Source organism: Ipomoea nil, unplaced genomic scaffold (assembly GCF_001879475.1).
Source record: "Ipomoea nil cultivar Tokyo-kokei standard unplaced genomic scaffold, Asagao_1.1 scaffold2926, whole genome shotgun sequence".
NCBI classification, from domain to species: domain Eukaryota; kingdom Viridiplantae; phylum Streptophyta; class Magnoliopsida; order Solanales; family Convolvulaceae; genus Ipomoea; species Ipomoea nil.
In genome coordinates, this window is record NW_017619354.1 from 639326 (window position 1) to 663668 (window position 24343).

The 24343-nt window shown below is 33.4% G+C and overlaps 2 protein-coding genes across 3 annotated transcripts; one reads left to right on the plus strand and one right to left on the minus strand.

The window, feature by feature from the left end:
• The first annotated feature begins 693 nt into the window (after nucleotides 1-693).
• On the plus strand, nucleotides 694-23487 carry LOC109162045 (O-acyltransferase WSD1-like). 2 transcript variants are annotated; one of them, XM_019310690.1, is made up of 6 exons: nucleotides 694-1581; nucleotides 3443-3518; nucleotides 4627-4694; nucleotides 4819-5081; nucleotides 8041-8048; nucleotides 23476-23487. In XM_019310690.1, the coding sequence occupies exons 1-4, from the start codon at nucleotides 850-852 to the stop codon at nucleotides 5059-5061; spliced, it is 1119 nt and encodes a 372-aa protein (XP_019166235.1). In that variant the 5' UTR covers nucleotides 694-849; the 3' UTR covers nucleotides 5062-5081; nucleotides 8041-8048; nucleotides 23476-23487. The 2 variants fall into 2 exon arrangements, with proteins under 2 accessions (XP_019166235.1, XP_019166234.1); XM_019310689.1 differs by lacking the exons at nucleotides 8041-8048; nucleotides 23476-23487 and adding exons at nucleotides 5121-5258; nucleotides 5384-5732 and having other exon boundaries at nucleotides 705-1581; nucleotides 4819-5034.
• LOC109162046 (caffeoyl-CoA O-methyltransferase 5) lies at nucleotides 14924-17031 on the minus strand. The gene is made up of 5 exons (XM_019310691.1): nucleotides 16850-17031; nucleotides 16635-16714; nucleotides 16383-16527; nucleotides 15531-15662; nucleotides 14924-15237 (listed from the first exon to the last, which is right to left on the minus strand). Exons 1-5 carry the CDS (start codon nucleotides 16922-16924, stop codon nucleotides 14944-14946), a joined length of 726 nt encoding a protein of 241 aa, XP_019166236.1. The 5' UTR covers nucleotides 16925-17031; the 3' UTR covers nucleotides 14924-14943.
• Nucleotides 23488-24343: the final 856 nt, after the last annotated feature.

Genomic DNA, 24343 nt, shown 5'->3' on the forward strand with positions numbered 1-24343 from the left:
ATGCTCTACGAATAATGAACTTCATGTACGACATAAATGCACATAGAATATGCATTTATAAATAATCAATGAACCTACAATTAGTTTGTACCTTACATACTCAAATAATGAGCCATATACACACAAATAGTGAACATTATACATTTAAATAATGGACTATCAAACTGTTTTTATACTATTCTATAAATATTCAAATAATGAACGTTAAGCATAAAAATAATGTAATATATATATATATATATATATATATATATATATATATATATATATATATATATATGGATAGAAATAATGTACCCGATGCATAATTCACTTAATAGGCATTAGATAGCATGCGATTTTAAAGTTATGACAAAAAACTTTGAACCTGACAAAAAAATAAAAATTAATAAGCTCGAATTGATAAACTCAACATTTCAACGGAGTTGATCCAAATATGAGCGGACTGACCCGATTTACATCCATACTTTCAATCAAAGAGCCAATACGATGCTTTGGAAGGGTGCCAAATGTAACAATTGATTGTTTTGTCGGTACCCTCCCCATCCCCCCAAAAATACCAAAAATATGAAAATATTAAGAAATAAATTAGTTTCTGAAAATTATTTTTCCAAAAATATATTCCTTATTTCTAAACGCAACCTTATTTATTATTTTTAAAATATATATGGCCACTCTCAATAGTCGTCATCTTGTACTGTATATGTATTTATAACAAATGATAACTGTAATTAATGGCCGTCCATTAACACCCATGTAATTATTGATCACTATATAATGCCCTAAAAAGTATACCAAACTCTCAATCCCAAAAAAAAATAAATAAATAAAATAAAAGAAAGACCATATATGGAGATCCCAGAGAGAGATGAGCCGGTAACACCTGCCGGCCGGCTATTTCTCCAGCCGGAGATGAACCAAATAATACACGCACTCATCGGAGTGAAGTGTCCATGGGATGTGGAAGCGGTTAAATCGGAGATCGGGAATTCCCTAATGGTCAAACACCCAAGATTCAGCAGCCTCATGGTCAGAGATTCCTGCGGCCGCGAACGGTGGCGTAGAACCCAGGTCAACCTCGACGACCACTTCGTCATCCGCCGCGACCCGATCAGCGACCGCGACACCGTGTCGGACGAGGATGCCGTCAACGAATACCTGGCCGACCTAGCCGTCTCCTCGCCGCTCCCCGGCGACAAGCCCTTGTGGGAAATTCATCTCCTATTGGCCCACAATTGCGCCGTCCTCCGGATTCACCACTCTCTGGGAGATGGAATTTCCATCGTGTCGTTGTTCATGTCATGTTGCCGGAAAATTGGCGACCCCACCCAAACTCCGACGCTCGGCGGCGTCGGCTCCGGCGGTCCTCCGAGGCGGCGGTGGAGCTTTAAGAGACTGATGATGGTGTTGTGGTACACGCTGGTGTATGTGTTGGAGTTTGTGCTGAGGAGTCTGTGGCTGAAGGATAAGTCCACCGCCCTGCGCGGCGGAGCTGGGGTGGAGCTCTGGCCCCGGAAGCTCGCCACCGCCAAGTTCACCATTGACGACATGAAAACAGTTAAGAAGGCGGTTGCTGACGCGGTAAGCTTCTTTCTCTCTCAGACGTTAGATTCGCATATATCGACATCAGTATTCTAAAAATCACCGTTGGATTGACACATTCTTATTATATTGTCCCCAAGGACAATAAATATCTTTGGAAAAAAAGTTTCAAAATCCCCTAGTTTTAAATTTTTAATTTTATCCACACTGATTGAGACGTGTTTGAAATAAATGTTGCAAAAAAAAAAAAAAAAAAAAAATCTTTACAAATGACCCACGTGGCCACACTAGAATGTCAGAAACCACTTAACCGGAATAATGTCCAAATAATAACTGTTTAAATTGGAATAGAAAACAATAATCTCATTTAACGTTATATTATTATATTTTTAATTTTAAATGTCATAAACTATTGCAAAATTTAGAGTTGACTAACATTCTATTGTGAATTGTCTCTACCCAACATGCATTATAATATACCTTTGGCCCTTTTAGGAATGGACTGGTCAAAAGTGAAGTGTAATAAGCTAAGCAGTCATTAAAATAAAGCTAAATAAATATCTATATATAAATATAAATACTTTTAGAAATTATAGACATGTATATATATTATAGATTTGTTTGGTAAATAACAGACCCACTATTTTTAACCACGTCAAAACATCAACATTTTGTTTGTTAATTCAGCAATTAATATTAATAATTAATAATTAATATTAATTATTAATTATTAATAATAATAATTATTATTATTATCTAAAATCTAAAAAAATATAATATATATATATATATATATATAATATATATATATATAATAATATATAATATATAATATAATATATATATAATATAATATATAATATATAATAATAACAAAAAACAACTTCCAAGGAACCTAAGGCTCATTTAATAAAAGAGCCTTAGGCTCCTTTACCTTCCCCATCCGATGTGGGAACACATATGGGGAAGGGTTGAAAAGATGGGGAGTTGAACTCCTTTTATGGAGGAGTTCAACCCCTCTTTCCCTTTCACTTTTGATGTGGGATCAAAATTGATCCCACATATATTATTATTATTATTATTATTATTATTATTATTATTATTATTATTGACTTGTTATAATTATATTATTTTTATCTTGTTACGGGGTATTACTTATTTTATTATTATATAATAAAATTAATAATAATAATAATAATTTTATTATTATTATTATGAATGTCTTTTTAGGTCTTTTTACATGTTAACCGTTAATCTAAACAGTTAATTTTTATTGAACGTTTGTTTACAAGTCGCTGGCCAAACTTGCTATCACAATTCACTACATGTGAATTGCTAATATAATTCGCTAACCGCTAATAGTTAATAGCTAACCACTAATTGTCAAACAAGACGTATATATCATATATTTTACAGACATGATTGGTCAGCGTCATATCATATTCTTAATTGATGGCTGCCAATCAATTGTCGCCATTTATTGGATTAAGTACAATGTAATAAATATGTAGTTAGTTAAGTAGTAGATTCGGTATTAGTTGCTTCCACGGCAGGCCAGGCGTACGTGAACTATTCTAGTCCGTGGTCCCAACTCCCCAACTGTTAATGCTGCATATATAGACGTGTATTGAGTTTAGTTTAGTTCGTGGTTAACTGTAGTTTTTTTTTTTTTTTTTTTTTTTTTTAGTAACGAGGGATATTCACAGTCAAATAAATCAGTATAAATTATATTAAATTTATAATTTTATAATTACTAAGTTAATTGTAGTTTTACTTGATTTATAATTGCTTCCCACATGTGCTGAGCCGTCATGTCATTCAATTCAATGGTTTTCACAACAATGCCGTGCTTTGACTGCTAACTACCTAATTAACAAAAAAAATTATCTGTTACTTGCAGACCATTAACGATGTTCTTTTCGGAGTGATAGCATGTGGGCTGTCTAGGTACCTGGACATGCGTTCATCATCCAAAGGTAACAAATAACTAACTAATAACAAAAGCTAAGCTTCAACGTAACTTTGAGTTTAATTTTAATTCGATTATATTATATTGGCTAAAGTGTCATCCCGCACCCTGAATCATTTGTAATTATTCATCCCGCACCATGAACTGTAAAAAGTGATATTTCGAGCCATCAACCAATTTTTTTTTTCACCTAGCATTTTTTATAGGTTGTCCGGTAATAACGATGACATGGCACCGGTTTCAACTGCTGATGTGGCCTTTTTATCTAGTCAACGAGTTGTTAGTGTCATCCCGTACCCTGAACCATTTGTGATTATTCATCCCGCACCATGAACTGTAAAAAGTGATATTTCGAGCCATCAACTAATTATTTTTTTTCACCTAGCACTTTTATAGGTTGTCCGGTAATAACGATAACAAAGATGGAAGGTAGGCATTGGACGAATTTATATTTCAATTTTGACTGCATTGGCAGTTTACCACTAGCAGTTTGACTGCGTTATCAATGTCTATGTTTAATGGAATACATTGGCATGTTACCATTGGAAATTTACCACTTGCAGTTTTACAAACATTACATTGGCAGTTTACAAACATCTTTGAAAAATAAAAAATACTGAAAAATCAAGAAACAAAAATAAGAAAAATACGGAGAAATTGGGAAAATGTACAAAAGAAATAGAAAAATTGAAATATAAATTCGTCCAATGCCTACCTTCCATCTTTGTCATCGTTATTACCAGACAACTTATAAAAAGTGCTAGGTGAAAAAAAATAATTAGTTGATGACTCGAAATATCACTTTTTACAGTTCATGGTGCGGGATGAATAATCACAAATGGTTCAGGGTGCGGGATGACACTAACAACTCGTTGACTAGATAAAAAGGCCATATCAGCAGTTGAAACCGGTGCCATGTCATTGTTATTACCGGACAACCTATAAAAAGTGCTAGGTGAAAAAAAAAATTGGTTGATGGCTCGAAATATCACTTTTTACAGTTCATGGTGCGGGATGAATAATCACAAATGGTTCAGGGTGCGGGATGACACTTTAGCCTATTATATTGTGTAATTAATACGTTAAACAACGTTAACTGTCTGTCTTGCATGCAGGTCTGCAGGATGGTCTTCAGATCACTGGTGTTTCCATGGTAAATTTAAGGCCACAACCTGGACTTCAGGTATCCTATATATAATTTCTAATATTATAATATTAGACTTCGTTCATATATATATAATAATAATTAATATTGGGATTTTACAATATAATATATATGATATGGGTGGCTCTGAATCTCTGATCAGGATGTTATAAAGCTGATGAATAGTAAATCGGGCACGCGGTGGGGTAACAAAATCGGGGTTTTACTGTTGCCTGTAAATTATTTCCGCAAAGCTGGCAGTGATCCTCTCCAGTTTGTGAAGAGAGCGAAAGCCATGATTGACAAGAAGAAGCTGTCGTTAGAAGCTCTCTGCTCCTACAAAGTCGGGGATCTTGTCATGTCCTTACTTGGTGCAAAGGTTAATATTCGTACCTGGCTAACCTGATACTGAGACTATATATACGTGTTTATTATATTATATTTTGAACACGATATGATGTGTAGGTGGCGAGCATTCTTAACTACCGGATCGTGTGCAACACCACGTTCACCATCTCGAATGTGATTGGCCCTCAAGAAGAGATCTCTTTTGCAGGCCACCCCATAACTTTCATCAGAGCAAATTCATCAAGTTTACCTCATGTACGTATACTATATTTAGCATGATGTTGGCTCTGATACCAAATTGAAGCACGACTCTGATATTTGGATTGCATATTTATATTATATAAATATGGGTGTGTTGTGTGGTCAAATATTGTGTGCAGGCCATTACAATGCACATGATGAGCTATGCTGGGAAAGCAGACATGCAAATATTGGTAGCCAAAGACATTGTACCTGACCCCAAAGTTCTTGCCATGTGTTTTGAAGATGCATTGATGGAGATGAAAGCAGCAGCGGAACAGTCTATGCCCAAAACTTGAACCGCCACACATCTATATGTGCACACAAACATCATAGGATCATATATACAACCATTTCATTTTATACGTAGCAGCAAATAAGGATATAGAAATTCCATACAATTATATATAATGTTGTTGGGTATTTGAAATTTTGTAATTTTATTGAATTAGTGGAAGTCAATCACTCAATTGCTAAATGAATTAATATCCAAAATGATCATTGATTATTATGATTTTTCTCAATTTCGTCCTAAAAAATTTTGGTGACCTAATGTAGTCACAAACTTTTGTATTTTTGCTCAATTCAGTCCATTTGATGTTAAATATAGAGACAATATAATCAAGTAATTTCAGTTTTAACATCTCTTTACTCCTAGATCTGCGAGGTGCGAAATCCCTATTTCTTTTACGAATTATTCTCAGAATTGCGAATATAAAAATGGATTTGTAGGTCTTGAAGTAATTAGTATAAGAAAGAGGGATTCCGCACTTCAATTCGAAGGCTGAAAGTAAATAGAGACCAATATTGAGATTACTAAATTGTCCATTTATTTAACACCAATTTAACGGAATAACAAACGAATGACTAAATTGAGCAAAAACACAAAAATATGAGACTACATTAGGTCACCAAACTCGTTTAGGCAAAATTGAGAAAAACTACTCAAAAACCATTTTAGGTATTAACTCATTGCTAAATGTAATTTTATGCACCCAATGGGATAACATGGACAAATCACAAATGGTCTAAAAGTATGATAAGGAAGTAAGCTCGGCCCAAGGTGACAAATTATGTTGTGCAACCGTGTGCCATGCATGGTGCACACGGAATTAGATTCATAATTTATATAATATAGATTCATAATTTCTATACTATGTATTCATAATTATTGAATTCTATATTCACAATTACAAAACTCTATGTTCATAATTTTCAATGTTCATATTCCCAATTGTTGAACTCTATATGTTCATAATTTGATAACTATATAGTTTAGAAAGAGCAAATTACACTTTTGGTCCTGTGACTATTAGGGGTGTGTTAATTTGAGTACGTGACTTTTAAAACTAACAATTTAGTCCTTTAACTATCATTTTTTAAGCAGATTTGGTCCTCCAGGCCAAATTGCCGGTGGAATTTGGCCGGAAAGACGTTCGAATTTTTAAATCAAACGCTATTTTTTTTACAATTAAAAAGACCGAATTACCCCCACTAATATTTGATTTAAAAATTCGAATGTCTTTCCGGCCAAATTCCACCGGCAATTTGGCCAGGAGGACCAAATCTGCTAAAAAAATGATAGTTAAAGGACTAAATTGTTAGTTTTAAAAGTCACGTACCTAAATTAACACACCCCTAATAGTCACAGGACCAAAAGTGTAATTTGCTCGTTTAGAAATTATAAATCTACAGTACAGAAATTATGAATCTATAGTATAGAAATTATGAATCTACAGCATAAAAATTATGAATCTATAATATAAAAATTATGAATCCAACTCTGTGTGCACCTTGCATGGTGCACACGGTTGCACAGCATAACGCTCTGCCCAGGGTGAAATAGGCCTAGCAACTCAGCCCAAAGTTGGCAGGCCCATAAGATCTTGAGTTCAATCAACCTATTCAAGACTGGACTTGGACTAGACCAATCCTAAAATTAAAAACTTGGTGCCTATTGCACATAATTTAAGCAATACATTGAAAAGTATTCAAACCTAATAATTCAATGAGTAAATACTCAAAATGGTCGCTCGACTATAGTTAAATTCATAAATTGGTCCTCAACTTTCAATTTCACCTAATTAAGTTCTTAACTTTGCAATTTTGACACGATTTGGTCCTCCATCTAATTGACCGTTTGTTGACCGTGATCGACGATCTCCAGAAGAACCTTCAGCTCTCGTTGGAGCACGTGGAGGCCTCCAGGATGACGTTGCACCGGTTCGGAAACACGTCGTCTTCTTCGCTCTGGTACGAATTCAACTACATTGAATCCAAATGGAGGATGAAGAAGGTGACCGGGTTTGGTAGATTGCTTTCGACAGTGGATTCAAATATAACAGTGCGGTCTGGAAATGTAACCGGAACCTTAAAAAATCGACGATGGACCATGAAATTACATATATATCCTCAAAAATCACAGTCAACAAACGGTCAAATAGATAGAGGACCAAATTGTGTTAAAATTACAAAGTTAAGGACTTAATTGGGTGAAATTGAAAGTTGAACACCAATTTGTGAATTTAACTATAGTCGAGGGACTATTTTGGGTATTTACTCTAATTCAATTATAGACTTGTAGTTCGTTGGTTGGTATTTTCCTTGACAGGTAAGGAATCAAACCAACAAGCTGGCAGGCACTGCAAACAAACAACTTTCAAATGCAGCTGTTTGCCATCAATCTCAAAGAGGGAAAATATATAAATCATTGATTTCATCTCTGGTAGTTCTAAGCGATTGTTCTTTTAATTTCAGTTTTTTAGGGTAATTTTATCGAGTTCACTTTGCATTGTAGATATTGTTGTTTCAAAATGACTTTTAAATTATGTGTTTACAATTAACATATTATGTGTCTACATTTAACTGAATATATGAAAATAAATAAGTTAAAAACATATAATATGTTAACTACATGCAAATAGGAATTAATTCCACCAAAGGTCCTTTGTCTCATTTTTAATTCAAATTACATTATTTAGACTAAAATATCCGTGTAATAATAATTTTTTTTTAAATATCATTGACTCTCTATTACAAGATAATAATACTTTCTCAAACTAGTGCAGCCCAAAGAGTCAATACCCCACCACCGGGGTTCGATCCTATGACATTTCCTCAAGTAAAGTCACAGAGATGCCATCTCAACACCAGATTTTATTTATTTATTTATTTATTATCAAAGATGAGGGGGAAACCCATCAAACACTTAGTTTCCACCATTTGGCCTTTGTTTGTCTTGGGGTACTCTCCGTGTTGAGATAGCATCTGAGCACAAGGTATTTGGCCTTGTGTAATAATTAATTTAGCATTAATGTGATGTTTGATTAGATGTAGTTTGATTCCAACTACATCTAATCAAACACCACATTAATGCTAAATAAATTTATTCTTATAATTCTTATACAAAATACATAAATTATGTTTTACTCACATAATTACCCCTTTAAAGGTAATTTTTCCAATAATTTTGGATAATAAAATTAGTGATGACCTTCAAGAAAGGGATCAGATGGTAAAAATGGAAGTGCCCTATTGTCGTAACAGGCGAGGCGGACACCCATCTCATATCAGATACAAGTATTGACCACTCCTCATATCCCCTTAAAACTTGCCTGAAGGATCATGGTTTATAACCTCGTATCACGTTGTATTTTATAGTATCCATATCACAATTTCTATTGCTCACAAATCCGATGTGGGATGCTCAGAATATTAATCACAGTGGCAGAGTCGACGCCGTATTGGGCCTTCTTGCCATTAGGCTCAAACGGGGAAAACTATTAGGCCCAAGTCGATTTGCTATAACCCAATTTTGGGACTGTTATGCCATGGACTAATGTCCACCTTGCAAGGTGGACACTGGAAACGGGTCTAATACGATGTTGTTCTGTAATTCGGGAGTAACGGTATAGTTAGTGACATCGTTTTTTATCTACCAATTATATATATATATATATATATATATATATATATATATATATATATATATATATATAAGTTGTAACATAAAAAATTGTGAATATACTGTTACATAATTGTGAATATAGAGTTCAGAAATTATGAATATAGAATTCAAAAATTATGAACATAGAGTTTTATAATTATGAATATAGAGTTATGTAATTGTGAATATAGAAACACTGAATATGGAGTTTAAAAATTATGAACATAGAGTTCAGTAATTATGAACATAGACTTCTAGAGTTAAAAAATTATGAACATAGAGTTCTATAATTATGCACATAGAGTTATGTAATTGTGAATATAGAGTTCAATAATTGTGAATATGGAGTTCAAAAATTATGAACATAAAGTTTTATGATTATGAACATATATAGAGTTTAGTAATTATGAACATATACTTCTATAATTGTGAACATAGAGTTTGGGATGTAAACTGCCCAATCTGAAGAGAAACGTCGTTAACAGCTAAAGAAAGATTTTTTTTTTTTTAATTGACACGGCGTCATTTTCTACCAAATTAAACAACACCGTTTTGGTTTGCCCCAATTTTGAACCGGAACGAGATAAACTGTCAGCTTCTTGTTGAGGGAAGCTATACAGTTATAGGCTACGTTTGGCAAACTTAGCTAAAAACTGAAAAGTTATAAGCTAGAAGTTGAAACTAAAGAGCTGTTAAGCTAACTGATTATGCTTAAAAGCGTTTGGTAAAAATAGTTTGTTGATAAGCTGATACATGTAAAAAATACTAAAAATGACATCTTCATAAAATTTAAATAGTTTTAAATTTAAATAGATTTGTTTACCTATTAAAAGTTAACATTTTGAAATGAAACTATTAGCATAATCATGATCTAGCATCACATAATGAAATAGCAATATTGTTTTGAATCTCCTTAACTTAATAGAGGTCTCACACTCTCACTTAAATTTTCGTTGATGGAGATATTACTACTCAAGCCATATAAAATAATAAGGATGTCATTTAATTGAGTTTTAATTGGGAGGGTAAAAAAGATGTCATTTATTTAAAATAACTAATTTTCACACGCGCTTTGCGCGATTAGACGAATGCCCAATGTACATTTTTAAATTAGTGTTCCTTAATTGGTTAAAGTAGTCATATAATAATGAGAGAGTAAATGCTAGTGTCATTATTGAAGACGGTAGGGCCATGTTGGCCAGTTTAGTTAATTGCTCAATTCCTAGGCAGCTTAATGCCATTGCTCATTTTCTCTTGCTGATACTACGGTGACTTTATTTTGAGTCTTTTGCATTAATAATAGTCACCTTTTTGCTTTAAAAAAATAATAATGAGAGAGAAAAATGCTAAAATCTCTTATTTTAATAAAAGATATAGAAATTGGAAATAACTAAAGTAACTAAATTAATTCTTCTTAGTGCATTTTCGCTTTCACTGAGGGTCGGAATTATCTTCATCTCTGGTTCGGAATTGTCTTCATCTCTGGTTGTGTCTTTACTACATCTTATTTACTGGTAGTTAATTAGAATGATGCGTGCAATGATCATTTAGACAAATGAACAATGTGTATTTTTAAATTAGTGTTCCTTAATTGGTTAAAGCATTTATATAATAATCCGAGAGAGAAAAATGCTAAATTAATAAAAGATAAAAGAATTTTATGTCTTCCTTCACTTGAATTCTATTGTGCTTGATCTTAGGGTGATGAGAAAAGGGGATCGGATAAAGAAAAACAAAAGTCAACTGTATTAGTTGATGGATTATAGATTCTAATGTTTTTATGTAGAAAGATTCTGCATGCATCATGCATATATGCCAGGCAGGCCAGCTGCTTAATTATTATCATATCTAACATGTGGCTTGGTTGGAGGTGGTCAATAATAGCAGCTCAATTACTAGGAAAAACTGATAATGATATCAAGAACTATTGGAACACCAAACTGAAGAAGAAGCTCATGGCAATGATGCTCCTTCCTCTTCTTCTGCTTTTTCTTCCAAACACGGATCAGTCATATCATCATCCATGTCGCCACTGTTTTCTGCCGCCCTAATTGCACCTTCTGTTCTTCTTCCCACACCACCTCAACAACAATCCTCGTTTTACACCCCACACAAAGTCATTTTCTGGGCTTGAATCTCCCTCCCTCCACCACCCAGATTTCGGGCATGATCACTGTAACAAGTCTCTCTATTCTTCTTTCAACTTCCAAATGAGCCATCAAGACCAGCAGGCCTTGCTGAACCCCCTGCACTAATGCAGCAATATCATCACACCACCCAGCAGCTATGAATAAGGGTAATCATAATTTGCTGATGTTTGGGGGAAGTGAGGTCAGTGGATCCTCATCATCTGATTGGAGTTGCAGCCAAATCAGTTATGAGAGATAAAAAATTGCAGACCATGTCAAGCAAGAACCTGCAGATCATCAACTCCTGGAAAAATACAGTTTCCAAGGCGATCCTCATCATTAGATCATTTCCCCAACCAATGCTGGATTCGAAGATGAAAACCAGATTCAAGGCAACTTAGCATTTTAAATAATTGAAATTTCAAGAAATTTAACATATGGAACAAGATCAAAAGCTTAAGAGGCATTACCCTTCTTTAAATCTGTTGTCCAGCATGTGAACTGAAAAACTCCATGATCTCCTTCACTTCCAAGCCACCTACATCATGAACGTTTCAGTATTCCTCTTACCTAACATTAATTACCCATTTCGTTTAAAGTAAATCATCTATCAACCTTTCCCAAAGCATTGGATTGAACACATACGCCCCTGAGGCCCTGAGTTCCCTGACTATCTGGATTTAATTTGAATAGCTCATTCAAAGCTAAATTCGCCATTTTAATATCACAATGCAGTCTGCAAAACTAAGCAAAGGTGCAAAACATAGAATTTGCCAATAGTATAAGTAACCTAAGCAAACATAACTGGCAAGCAACTTCAGAAATTTCAGTAGATTTCACCAATTTCAGTATATTTTGTTTGGGTACTACGCTGCCAATAACATGTAAATATACCACCTTTCATATGTAATAATTAATAAATAATAGAGAGAGAGAGAAAAAAAAAACACACACACACACACACATTTTAGCAAGTCAGTTGCTACATATATTTAATAAACAGTGTGAATGCTCTTTTGAAGTAATATGCTATTTTATAATTGTTGAATCCTTGACCAGACATATCAATATTAAGTTTGCCTTCTTTATATACAGAAAATTCATCAAATGAGAGCAGTAACTTAGCATCTAGTATCTGAAAATCTATAGAAGTTTGATCACGGTTTTTAAACCGATTTTCCTTCGTGACGGTTAATGTGCATTAAAAGTGAAATATCACTATAGGGACTATTACTGGAATCAGTTCAAGAAGAAAGTAATTTGTTAAATTAAATCAAAATTTGTCACCGCACAACTCAACTTCAAATAAGCTAGCTAAAATAATACTTTATGGCACTTTGAACAATACCTCAAACTTTTGGAATTGCATTAGTGTAGGGAAAATCCATTTCCGTCTTCTCCCTTCACTGCACGGAAAATTAAGGTACAAATGTACAATTAGGAACTTGAACCAGGCAACAACATAGAGACACATATACCATCATGATTCATTTTGGCAAATGTTTGGCATACCAAGAATGCTTTTGTATAATGCAGTCAATGATTACAAATATAAATATATATATATATATGTATATATATATATATATATATATATATATATATATATATATATATATATATATATATATATATATATATATAAGAGTTTATATCATATGTTATATGCACACAAGGGACAATAAAAAGTCTCATCGATCACTTTAAAGGGGATAAATACAAAGGGTCTAAACTGATTGAGTAACGAGGAGTATCAGTTTAAAGAGGTTCTGGAACATAGCAAAATGCTATTCAGATTAGTAAGTTGTTTAGCCAATCTCACGTGAGCAAACAAGGCCTTTGCAATTATAACCAGCATGGATGCAAAGAGGAGGATATTGATCTTAGATTGTAACTCGAAAAAAAAAATGCACTTCTAGGAGCAGGGCCATATCACCACTCACGAAAATCAGTATTAGCATCGCACTCACCAAGGTGCATTTACATCACCACACTGCAACCTTGCTATGTCAGCACTCCATATCTTTAGGGTAAGGTCATCAGCAAGCCAATGAAATCACTGAACAATACAATATGATACTCTTTAAAAATCCAATACACCACCCACACCCTCTAAAAGAAGAAAAATTCTCAAATAGATGTAATTCAATCTCTGCATAATTGTACATAATTGCATACCAGACGCAAAGAGACCAAATCGGCTTTCCTTTAACTTTAGCTTTGATTCTCCTCACCAAGTAGTCGCGCACGGCTATGCTTCTCCGAATGCTGCCTTGTGTGATTCTCCTCTCTAGTCACGGACGGTCGTGCTTCTCCGAACTGTTGCCCTAATTTGTTTCTTCTCCGCTGGACTCTCTTAATCGCGGTCAGTGTGCTTCTCGTAATTGCCATTCAATTTCACGTAAACTTCAGATTTGCCACCGCGCAACTTCCTTTGACAGAGCCGTTAAATTTAACCGTGTAAGTTTGATAAAATTAAGAAGAATGAGGTTATATTAGGATTTTAAATTGACATTGTACAATTAGAAAAGCGCAAAGTATAATTTTTTAGAGCATTGTTGTACCGACATTTTTTTAGTTCCCGTTAAGGGTCTAACAATATTCGCTCTTATTAAAATTGTAGATGTAGAAAATTATAGATAATGATAAAGATAGAAAAAAGAAACTAAGAAACTACTAACTTATTTTTGAACATTATATAAGGTAGCATTTCAAAATAAGTTTTGGACTCTACGCTCCTAAATAAGCTCTGCAAAACAAAATCATAAAGAAAGAGAAAAGAATTGTAAAATATCTATAATTATGGTACGGTTTGTTAGGAATTTGATTTTCATGTATAATAACTAGCATTTAATGCTAGTAATCTTCATATAGGAAGAAAGAATGAGAAAGGAATTGTAAAATGTTTGAGACTCCCCCTCAAACTCTTATTTTTATTTTTCTTAAAAATTACGTGTTTAATTAAATTTGCACGCGTTTCTATACCATAGAAAATAACAGCACACCAACCGACCCAAAAGTTCAGTTGCCCACTCCCTTTTATGAATTTGTGTGGGTATTTCGTGCTTATCCTACTTTTTTTCTTTAAAAAAAAATAATATTAAACTAATTCGAAGGGATGTTGGTTGCAGATACATCCTGGATTTTACTCTTTTTTCTTCGTTCAACCTAACCTTATCTTCTTGTAGGCTGTAGCTTAATTCAATGTCTAATTGATCCCCTTTTAATTTTAAAATACAAGGGAATCAATAAAATAATTTACAAATAATAAAATATTCTTCTCCATGATTGCATGCATATCATTAATTATTTCAAAGGTGAATGAATGAATAATCCTCTTTTAATTAAAAAGTATTTATCGAAAAACATCTTTTAATAAAAAATTTGCGCGAATAATGAAATAGTGAATTCACAAATAATAGATTTCTTCATATATATATATTCATCAAAAGGACATAAAACGATGAATAGAAATATAGAATACCCATACTTCATACAGGAAAGCGTCTCAAAAATAAAATAAAAAAGTGCAACTCCAAGAAGTACGATAAATGGTAATACGGAATGAGTATAGGGGAAGAAAAAATTATTGGAATTATTTAATATTTTTTTTGATTTTGTGTGATTAGCTGATGCGGCGGCACAGGGTAATCCCATCGCCTACAGGGAGCATGCAGATCTCGATCCTGGGATCAACGGCCAAGGCTTTGTTAAGCTCCAACACGAAATCCCTGTAGTACTTGATGTACTTCCTCATGGGAGCATCGGGTGGGGCCACCACGGAACCGTTCCACAGAGTGTTGTCGTAGCCGATCACACCCCCAACCTTAACCAGATCAATCAACCTCTTGTGGTAGTTGAGGTAGTTGTCCTTGTCAGCATCCACAAATATGAAGTCGTATGTGCCATGCTTCTTTGGCTGTAAAAGTAAAACCCATATTATATTATATTTTGACTTTCAATATTCATTCTATTATCATATTTAGTGTTGTAAAAATTGCACCTAGGCACCGATTGATCGGCGCCAAGCCACTTAGGCGGTCGGCCTCCTAAGCACCCGCCTAGACGCTTTAAGCGCCCTAGGCAATTCCTAGGCACCTAGCGATTTTTTCAACATTGATCAGATTATTATTACTTAACAATAATTTCCTTAAATTTGATAATATTAATGTAATTGATGTCGGAATCAAGGTTGGTGAGACTGTGACATACATCTTCAACGAGTTGATCAAGAATGGGCAATGCTGGACCTTCTCTGAAGTCAATTTTGTGGGCAACTCCTGCCTTTTCTATCACCGGCAGACCCAATTCATAGTTTTCTCTGTTGATGTCCATTGCCAATATCTGCAAAGTTCATTCACTTGTTATCATAATATATATTTTTCTCTAATCAATAATATAATAATTCTGATACTAAATATGTGCAAAGCTATTTATCGTTTTTTTTTCTTTTATGGTAATGATTTAACTTCGAGTTACAACATAACGTAAAAAATTATATTTTTTTCTCAAAAAATATATTCCAAAGTCGTGACTCAACTAACACTAGTTTTTTTTTTTTTGGTTTTTTTTTTTTTAGCAGGTATGAGGGAAAGGAAGGAATTAGCTGTTTCACCTAAAGCTGACGTCTGAGGAGGTGCATCTTGCGTTACGTTTCAGAAATTGCATATTTATTATTATCTTTATTTTAATTAATTACACCAAAAATCGGTAGACCAAATTCATTAAAAAAATCAGATAATAATTAATAAATAAGGAATGATTTTTGTAAAAGATTGTAACATTATTATTCCATATATATGCATCAATCTTACTAAAAATCCCATGCCATTAATTTCTATACATATAAAGTTGATTTTTTTTTTATCGCGATTTATTTGTTTAATTACTATAAAAAATATGTCTAAATATTCATCACTCTTACTAAAAATCCCATGCCATTAATTTCTTCCTCCCGACATATACCGTTGGTACAGCTTGAAACTAACGTATATAACATTAATTTGGAAATTAATTAATTAATTTGCATAATAATTGGGATTAATTAAGAAATGATTACCGTACCTTTCCGTCATCAGGAAGGGCAAGAGCGGTGGCTAGGAGAGAGTAACCGGTGTAAACGCCGATCTCCATGGTGTTCTTGGCATTGATCAACTTGAGAAGCATGCTCAAGAACTGCCCTTCATCGGCCGAGGTTGTCATAAGATTCCTGTGTTCATTTCATCAATTCGATCTTAACATCAGATCAGATCCGATCCAACTACATATATATGTTCCTCGTATGTATATATATATCCGAATTAACTAATAACTCACCAGGGATGCTTAGCAGTGACTTCTCTAAGCTCCTTCATGGCTTCTGGTTCTCTGGGGTACACGCTAGTTTCAAGAATATACTGCAAAATTAAAGTAGAATAATATGAAAAGGCCGAAAATAATATTTCTGCAAATACTTTTAATTTAAATGAAATATATATAATAATAATAATGCAATTAATTAAATTAAAGAGTGTATATAATAATATAAGTACCTGATAAAGAGCATCACTTTGCAAGAGGCTTTTGTGGCCAACTTCCTGGTGTCTGGTCGTCTGGTTCTCCGCCATGGCTTTGAATTTTCCGGCGAGGCTTCCTTTCACACTCGTTTCCGGCCTGAGTTTTTTCTAAGCACTCTTCGTAGTCTTGTGGGTGCCTGAGTTTTGGATAAAAACTTGTAGGGGTATATATGCATGGAGGCATCCGGTTCGGACCGGGGTTTAATCGATGTTTGGTGGGGTTAGACCGCCCTAACCCGGTCCGGGGTTGGTGAGATTCCACGTCTGACTTAGTGGTGGGACCCTTATGAAGTCGTTGAGGTGGGCCATCTTTTGGCGACCATGGACAGTGGCAAGTGACGGAAAGTGACGTAACGATGAACATCATCTACGGATGCAAGATGGCGGAGATTTGTTGGCGATGGACACGTGGCATAATATAACTAATGAGGGTGGATAAGCCGCTATGCCGTGGCTGCCTGGCTGGTGCCCGGAGAGACATGGGTTTGGTAAAATGCTGTTGAAACGATTTTTTTTTTTTAATACATTAAACAATATCTATCTATTAAATTTTAATTTAATATTTTGGAGAGGGTTGGTGAAGACCATGACCCAACACGTCGTAATAATTTAAATTAAACAATTAATAGAAAATAAAAGGTTATGTCAATGCATTTGCACCACAAATAGTTTAATAATTAATACTCCGTATAATGTAGCTATTTTGTTTTTATATATAATAATAAAAAAGGAAATGCATAATTGGGGATGCATAATTGTCGTGTGGATTGGGAATGGGGATGTCTCGATGGCAAATTACACGGTCCACACAGTGAAAAACAGTTCAAAATAGCGTAATTAAATTTTATGAGTTAGAATAATATGCATTATGAGTTAGAATAATATATTTTGTGTTAAAATAATGTACATTATGTATTAAACTAATATATTTTATGTGTTAGAATAATATACATATGTGTTAGAATAATAAAACTTTTGTAGTAAGATAATGTACTTTATAAATTAAAATAATGTACGTTATAATTTATAAAAATGTATGTTGCAGTAGGTCACATGAATAAAAAAATTACATAAAATGACATCATTTTTAAACGGTAGTACTACGGTCCACGTAATAACTATTGGCAAATTATGCCCTGGACCCGTGTCCACATTGAATTATGGACACGGGCCCAAAACGACGTCGTTTTTAAAAAAAAACGCGTCATTTAGTTAAAAAAAAAAAAAATTCGCGCGCGTTTTGCCGTTAACGGCGTTATTTTTTTTTTTGGATTATGAATATACAGTTATGCCGTTATGAATGTACAGTTATGCCGTTATGAATATACAGTTATGCAATTATGAAATTATGAACACAGAGCTCTAACATTATGAACTTACAATTATGAACATATATAGTGATAAAATTATGACCATGGAGCTTTAAAATTGTGAATATAGAGCTTCGAAGATTATGAATGTACAGTTATGGAGTTATGAATGTACAGTTATAGAGTTATGAATCTACAGTTATGGAGTTATGAATCTACAGTTATGAGATTATGAATCTACAGTATGGAATTATGAATGTACAGTTATTGATCAAATTATGAACAAAGAGCTCTAACATTATGAACTTACAATTATGAACATATAGTGATAAAATTATGAACATAGAGCTCTAAAATTGTGAACATAGAGCTTCGAAAATTATGAATGTACAGTTATGGAGTTATGAATGTACAGTTATGGAGTTATGAATGTACAGTTATAGAGTTATGAACGTACAATTATGGAGTTATGAATGTATAGTTATTAACATATAGTAATAAAATTATGAACATATACTCTTACAATGAAGCGGTCTGAAATTTAAAAAAAAAAAAAAGGAGATAACAGTGCTTAACGGCACTGTTACCCGTGTCCAACAAGCATGCTGGACATGGGTCCAACGCATAACGATTGATAACTATTGCTCTATTATGGATGTATTGTGCTCAAGGGGCTGACATATTAAAAATGGACGACTTATTTAAGAAACATAATACTGCGCATTTGGTACTATTTTTTTTATATAAGTGTGGGAGTATAAAAAAAACTTTAATATATAAAGTTATCATATATCTATAGAACTAAAGTTAAAATTCAATATGTAAGTTAAAAAAAAAAAACAAATGTTAAATAACGTATGTTCCGTTTGAAAATTCAGAAAATGACTTCATTTTCAATTTTCATGTCTTTGAGTATTCAAGAAAAATATTTATTCCAGTTATCAGAAACAAAATTCAATTTGACGAAAATATCTTCTTATATTTTTATTTAGTCAGAAGAAATTTGTCAGATTCTTTATTTTCTCATATTTATTTTCTCTTTCATATCATTTATAGTTTCGGAATTATTATAACCACCACCAAATTAACCACCATCACCACCAACACCACCACGCCACACAACACCATCACTACCAAAACTAGTAAATGTATCCAATGATTTTAAAAATCACACTCAAGAACATGTAGATCTATTGATATTTAAAAGTGCAACGGAAGGACTAATGCACGTAGTTTTGTATGCATTATGGTTCAATAATTTTAGAGTTCGTGCATATTTTGAGTTACATTTCTATACATCATTTGATATATACTTTATAGTTTTGCGTAGTGTACTTTTTCGTTCGCTCCCGGATGCTTTTTCCAATGTTGCCACTTGAACGCACTTATGTATGACCGTTTCAAGTATTAATTAAGTCCTAGACTAGAACCTAATCCGTCATTGTCTAAGGCGGATTCTAATAATATATATATGCATGTCCTAATGTGAAGTAAAACTCATGCATGTTATATATTCTGATTTTATTTATGAAATAAAATTTAAAAAAAAAATTAAAATTATGGCTCATAGTTTTTTTTTATAAAATAATCAGAGTATGCCAAGTAAGTAAACATTTTTCACAAAATAGAATAAAAATAAAGTAGTTGTAATATTAGTCATTCTTTTATTCGGTACTACCTTAGGACTTGACAATGGCCTTTCACGACACATTTAATGCCAACAACCAATGCAATATTTGAATCCACAACTTCATTCCGATAAATATATTAATATAAATATCTCTGATTTTTTACTTTTTATTTTTTGTTTTGAGTGGAGGGGTGCGCTGGACCAGACAAATTATTGTTGAAATTTTTTAGAAAAATAACATTGTAAGTGTCTTTTTTTTTTTTTTTGGTAGAATTTTTTTTTTAAGTGTCTATATTTTGTTATACAAATATTTATGAGATTTACTTTTAATTTGTGTCGAGTCAAAATGAATTCGAATTTTCTTGAGTGAGACAAAGAAATTGATATATTATATGCTAAAAACATATAATAGGTGAATGAAAAATTAATTCTCATAATAAACACATTTGAGATTAAAAAATAGAGAAGTCATATAGTGCTTGTTAAGCACCTCTCGGAGTCTCGATGATACTTTATTGTTAAGCACCTCTAGTTGCTTTTGGTGTTAAGCACCTTCTATAGTGCTTTGTAGTTTACCGTCTTCCGGTGCTTTATTATTTTAGCACCTTATGGTGCCTTGTTATTTTAAGCACCCTTCGGTGCTTTAACTCTTTTAAGGTAATCATAGTTCGGTGTTTTTTCGAACGATACAAACTTTTCGGCTACGAACGTCTCAGTATGTATATTTCAAGTTTCAGCTTCTGGTGTATCATTTTGAAACGAGCTAATTTTGATCTGTATGAATTAATTTTGAATTAACTTGAATTTATTTTTTAAGAATTAACGTACGTACCCGCTGTGTTAATTCCAGTTCAATGGACTATTATTATAGAGGTTACAATATAATTTTAAATCAGATGTTAATGTAATTTTCCTTGTATGGAGTTTCCTTAGGCATTATGCTCATTGATTTTAGGAGGTTTATCCAATAAGTTTTATCGTTTTTGTCAAGAACTTTTGTCGCCTCTCTTATATTTTCGGCTGGGATTTTCTATCGTTGGTTGTGTGCTTTCGTCATACATTCAAGTTTTTTTTTTTTTTTTTTTTTTTTTTTTTTTTTTTTTTTTTTTTTTTTTTTTGCGATTTGTTGGAGTATACTTTGATTAGGTTTGTTGATGAATCTGTGATTTTAAGGATGATGTGCATCGTGGATCATTGAGATGTGCATTAATGCGGTAAGTATGGTGCAACGTAAGGCTTTGGGTTGTGCAGTGGTTAGAGGGTGTTATGTATGCGTTTGGAGATTTTTCTTTTTTTGTCAGGGGTGATGCATCGTAGGTTGTGATGATGTGAATTAGGCCGCTTAGTGCAGTGCATGATAGGACGTTGCGATGTGCATTGGTTGGAGGGTGTCGGTTGCACCGCATGATCAATTTTGTGGGGTTTAGTGATTTAGGGTTTAGAGGTTTAAGGTGTGAATTTACAAAATGTTGTACACCCTTGTGCACGCCCAAAGCTACAGTTGTGCATTTCTAGCGGTAAAGGTGTATATTATGTGGGGCATTGTTGTGCATGCTATGTTAGTCTAAGTGAGTTATGTGTTCATGTTATGTTTCCAAAAGCTTCGCGAAATGGATGCACCATCAGTGAGTTATCAATGCAGTACATTCGGTATAGAAATGCACGGTCAAAACAATATGAAAGCACGACGAATATTGTATGAATGCACATGGTTGATACTCATATTATAATGATTGGAGTAAATACCCAAAATGGTCCCTCGACTATAGCTAAATTCACAATTTGGTCCTCGACTTTCAATTTCAACCAATTAAGTCCTTAACTTTGTAATTTTAACACAATTTAGTCCCCTGTCTATTTGACCGTTTGTTGACTGTGATTTTTGAGGATATATATGTAATTTCATGGTCCATCGTCTATTTTTTAAGGTTCCGGTTGCATTTCCAGACCGCACTGTTACATTTGAATACACTGCCGAAAGCAATCTACCAAATCCGGTCGCCTTTCTTCATCCCCCTTTGGATTCAATGTAGTTGAGTTCGTACCAGAGCGAAGAAGACGACGTGTTTCTGAACCAGTGCAACGTCATCCTGGAGGCCTCCACGTGCTTCGACGAAAGCTGAAGGTTCTTCTGGAGATCGTTGATCACGGTCAACAAAAGGTCAAATAGATGGAGGACCAAATCGTGTCAAAATGACAAAGTTAAGGACTTAATTGGTTGAAATTGAAAGTCGATGACCAATTTGTGAATTTAGCTATAGTCGAGGGACCATTTTGGATATTTACTCTAATGATTGCATAGGCGATTTGTTCGCTGGCGCCCATGAGGATGTCGATATAGTGGCTGGAGTAGTTGGAGAGTCCAAAATTGGTATAGAACACTGAGAAGCTTAGTGTTGATTTTATGACTTTTGGGTAGTCAACGGCTGGCCAACATCACTGTTAAAATAATGAGTGTATGGGAAAAAATATAGAGAAAAATACATGGAGAGAATTTAGAGAATAAATATTTTGTGTTATTGAGAATTGCTTGTGAATAGTGTAAATTGCCCCCCCCCCCCCCCCCCCCCCGCCTCCCATGTATGAGGTCTATTTATATATATTTTGGGCATATAGCCGTACAAAGAATAAGAATCCTAAACTACCTTATATTGGGAGTCCTTATTACACTCTTAAGTTGCCCCATTTTGTGTATCCTTATTAGATTTTCTTGATCAAGTTACTTTCTTGGACCGATCCATATGGCCCAAACCCCAGTATACGAGTTGTTATATCGTGGACCGCGGTGCATAATTCATTATGCACCGCGCGTCAAAACGGTGCCGTTTCTGCAATTATAACGGAGTGACACTACAATATGTCTAAACCGACACTGTCTCACATATTATTTTTATATTATCAAATGAAACTGCAGTTATATCAAAATGATACTGTAGTTGTGGTGAAATAAAATTACAGTATATATAAAATGAAATTGAATAACATTTCACATATTTGAGTGTATGTTGTACAATGAAGCTGTAATTATATTGAAATGATCATGTAGTTGTGTTTTAATGAAACTATAGTGTATATAAAATAAAATTAAATAACATTTTCACATATTTGAGTGTACAAATATTGAATGAAACTGTAGTTATATCGAAATGAAATTGTAGTTGTGTTGAACTGAAACTGCAGTATATACAAAATGAAATTGAAGAACAGAGTTATATTTTGCGAAAATTTTGTTTTTTTTTCATTAAATAAAACGACGTCGTTTTGATGCGCGGTGCATAATCGATTATGCACCACGGTGCACGATATAATTTGCCCCAGTATACCATCCATCACTTAGAGATACTATTTGCTTTTGAAAATGATAGTGGGAGATATTTACAGGGCGTTTGGTTGGAAGAGGGGGAATTACGTGGGAAAGGAATTGCAATTCCATGGGAGATGAGTTACTGGGAATAAAGTGGGAATTTAAATTCCAGTGTTTGGTTTACGGGAATAGAATTACTGGGAATTTTAATTTCAATGTTTGGTATACATGGGAATTGAAAGGGAATAAGTAGTATAAAATCCAAAATGTCAATTATTGTTGTGGTATTAATTTTAGGTTAAAAAAATGATGGATAATTTTGACTCATCACTAGCATTTTTTCTTCCTAAAATCCCAGGAATTAAAATACCAGGGGGACATGGGATTTTAATTCCATGAAAATGGGGGAATTGCAATTTCATGGAATTGCAATTCCTTCCAACCAAACTAAGGAATTTTATGGCCTTTGGAATTAAGTGGGAATTAAGTGGGAAGGGAATTTAAACTCCCTCCAACCAAATGCCCTGTTACGGTATTTTAATTTGTCCGAATTGATGTTATCATGATGACTAAATTGCATTTCGGAATAGTTTTCCTTATTAATTCGTGCCTTAATTAGCACTAATTAATATATTAGGATGATTTGATCACAACCATAGTCCAGATTAGACCACAGTTCTCACATGAGACATGTTTCTCATGGGAGGCAAACCACCAACACCACCATAATAATAATAATAATAATAATAATAATAATAATAATAATAATAATTATTATTATTATTATTATTATTATTATTATTATTATTATTATAATTTTAACTTTTAAGTCATTCAGTCAAACATTAAAAAATTAAATTATTCAAAAAACATTTTCCAAGTTTTCGCTGTAAAATTTTATTAACTAATTATTAAAAATTTCATTAATTACTTGTAAATGAACTAATCCCATAAAATCTATCTATAAAATAATTAAATACGAAAGAAATCCACAATAACATTGCATACAAATATCGTTCTCTAGCATATACATATTGTTCTCAAAATGATTTTTCTACCAGGCAGGCTAAAAGTTGCGAGAATTTCCGGCTGAGCAATCCAAAACTGTACTTAGTCTTAGCAATTATTCGAGGGCAGAGAAACATAGACAACTCTAAATTAAAGTGTTTCCTTTTTTTCATATGACAGACATTATTGTATAATCTTCTGTACCTTATTAATACTAA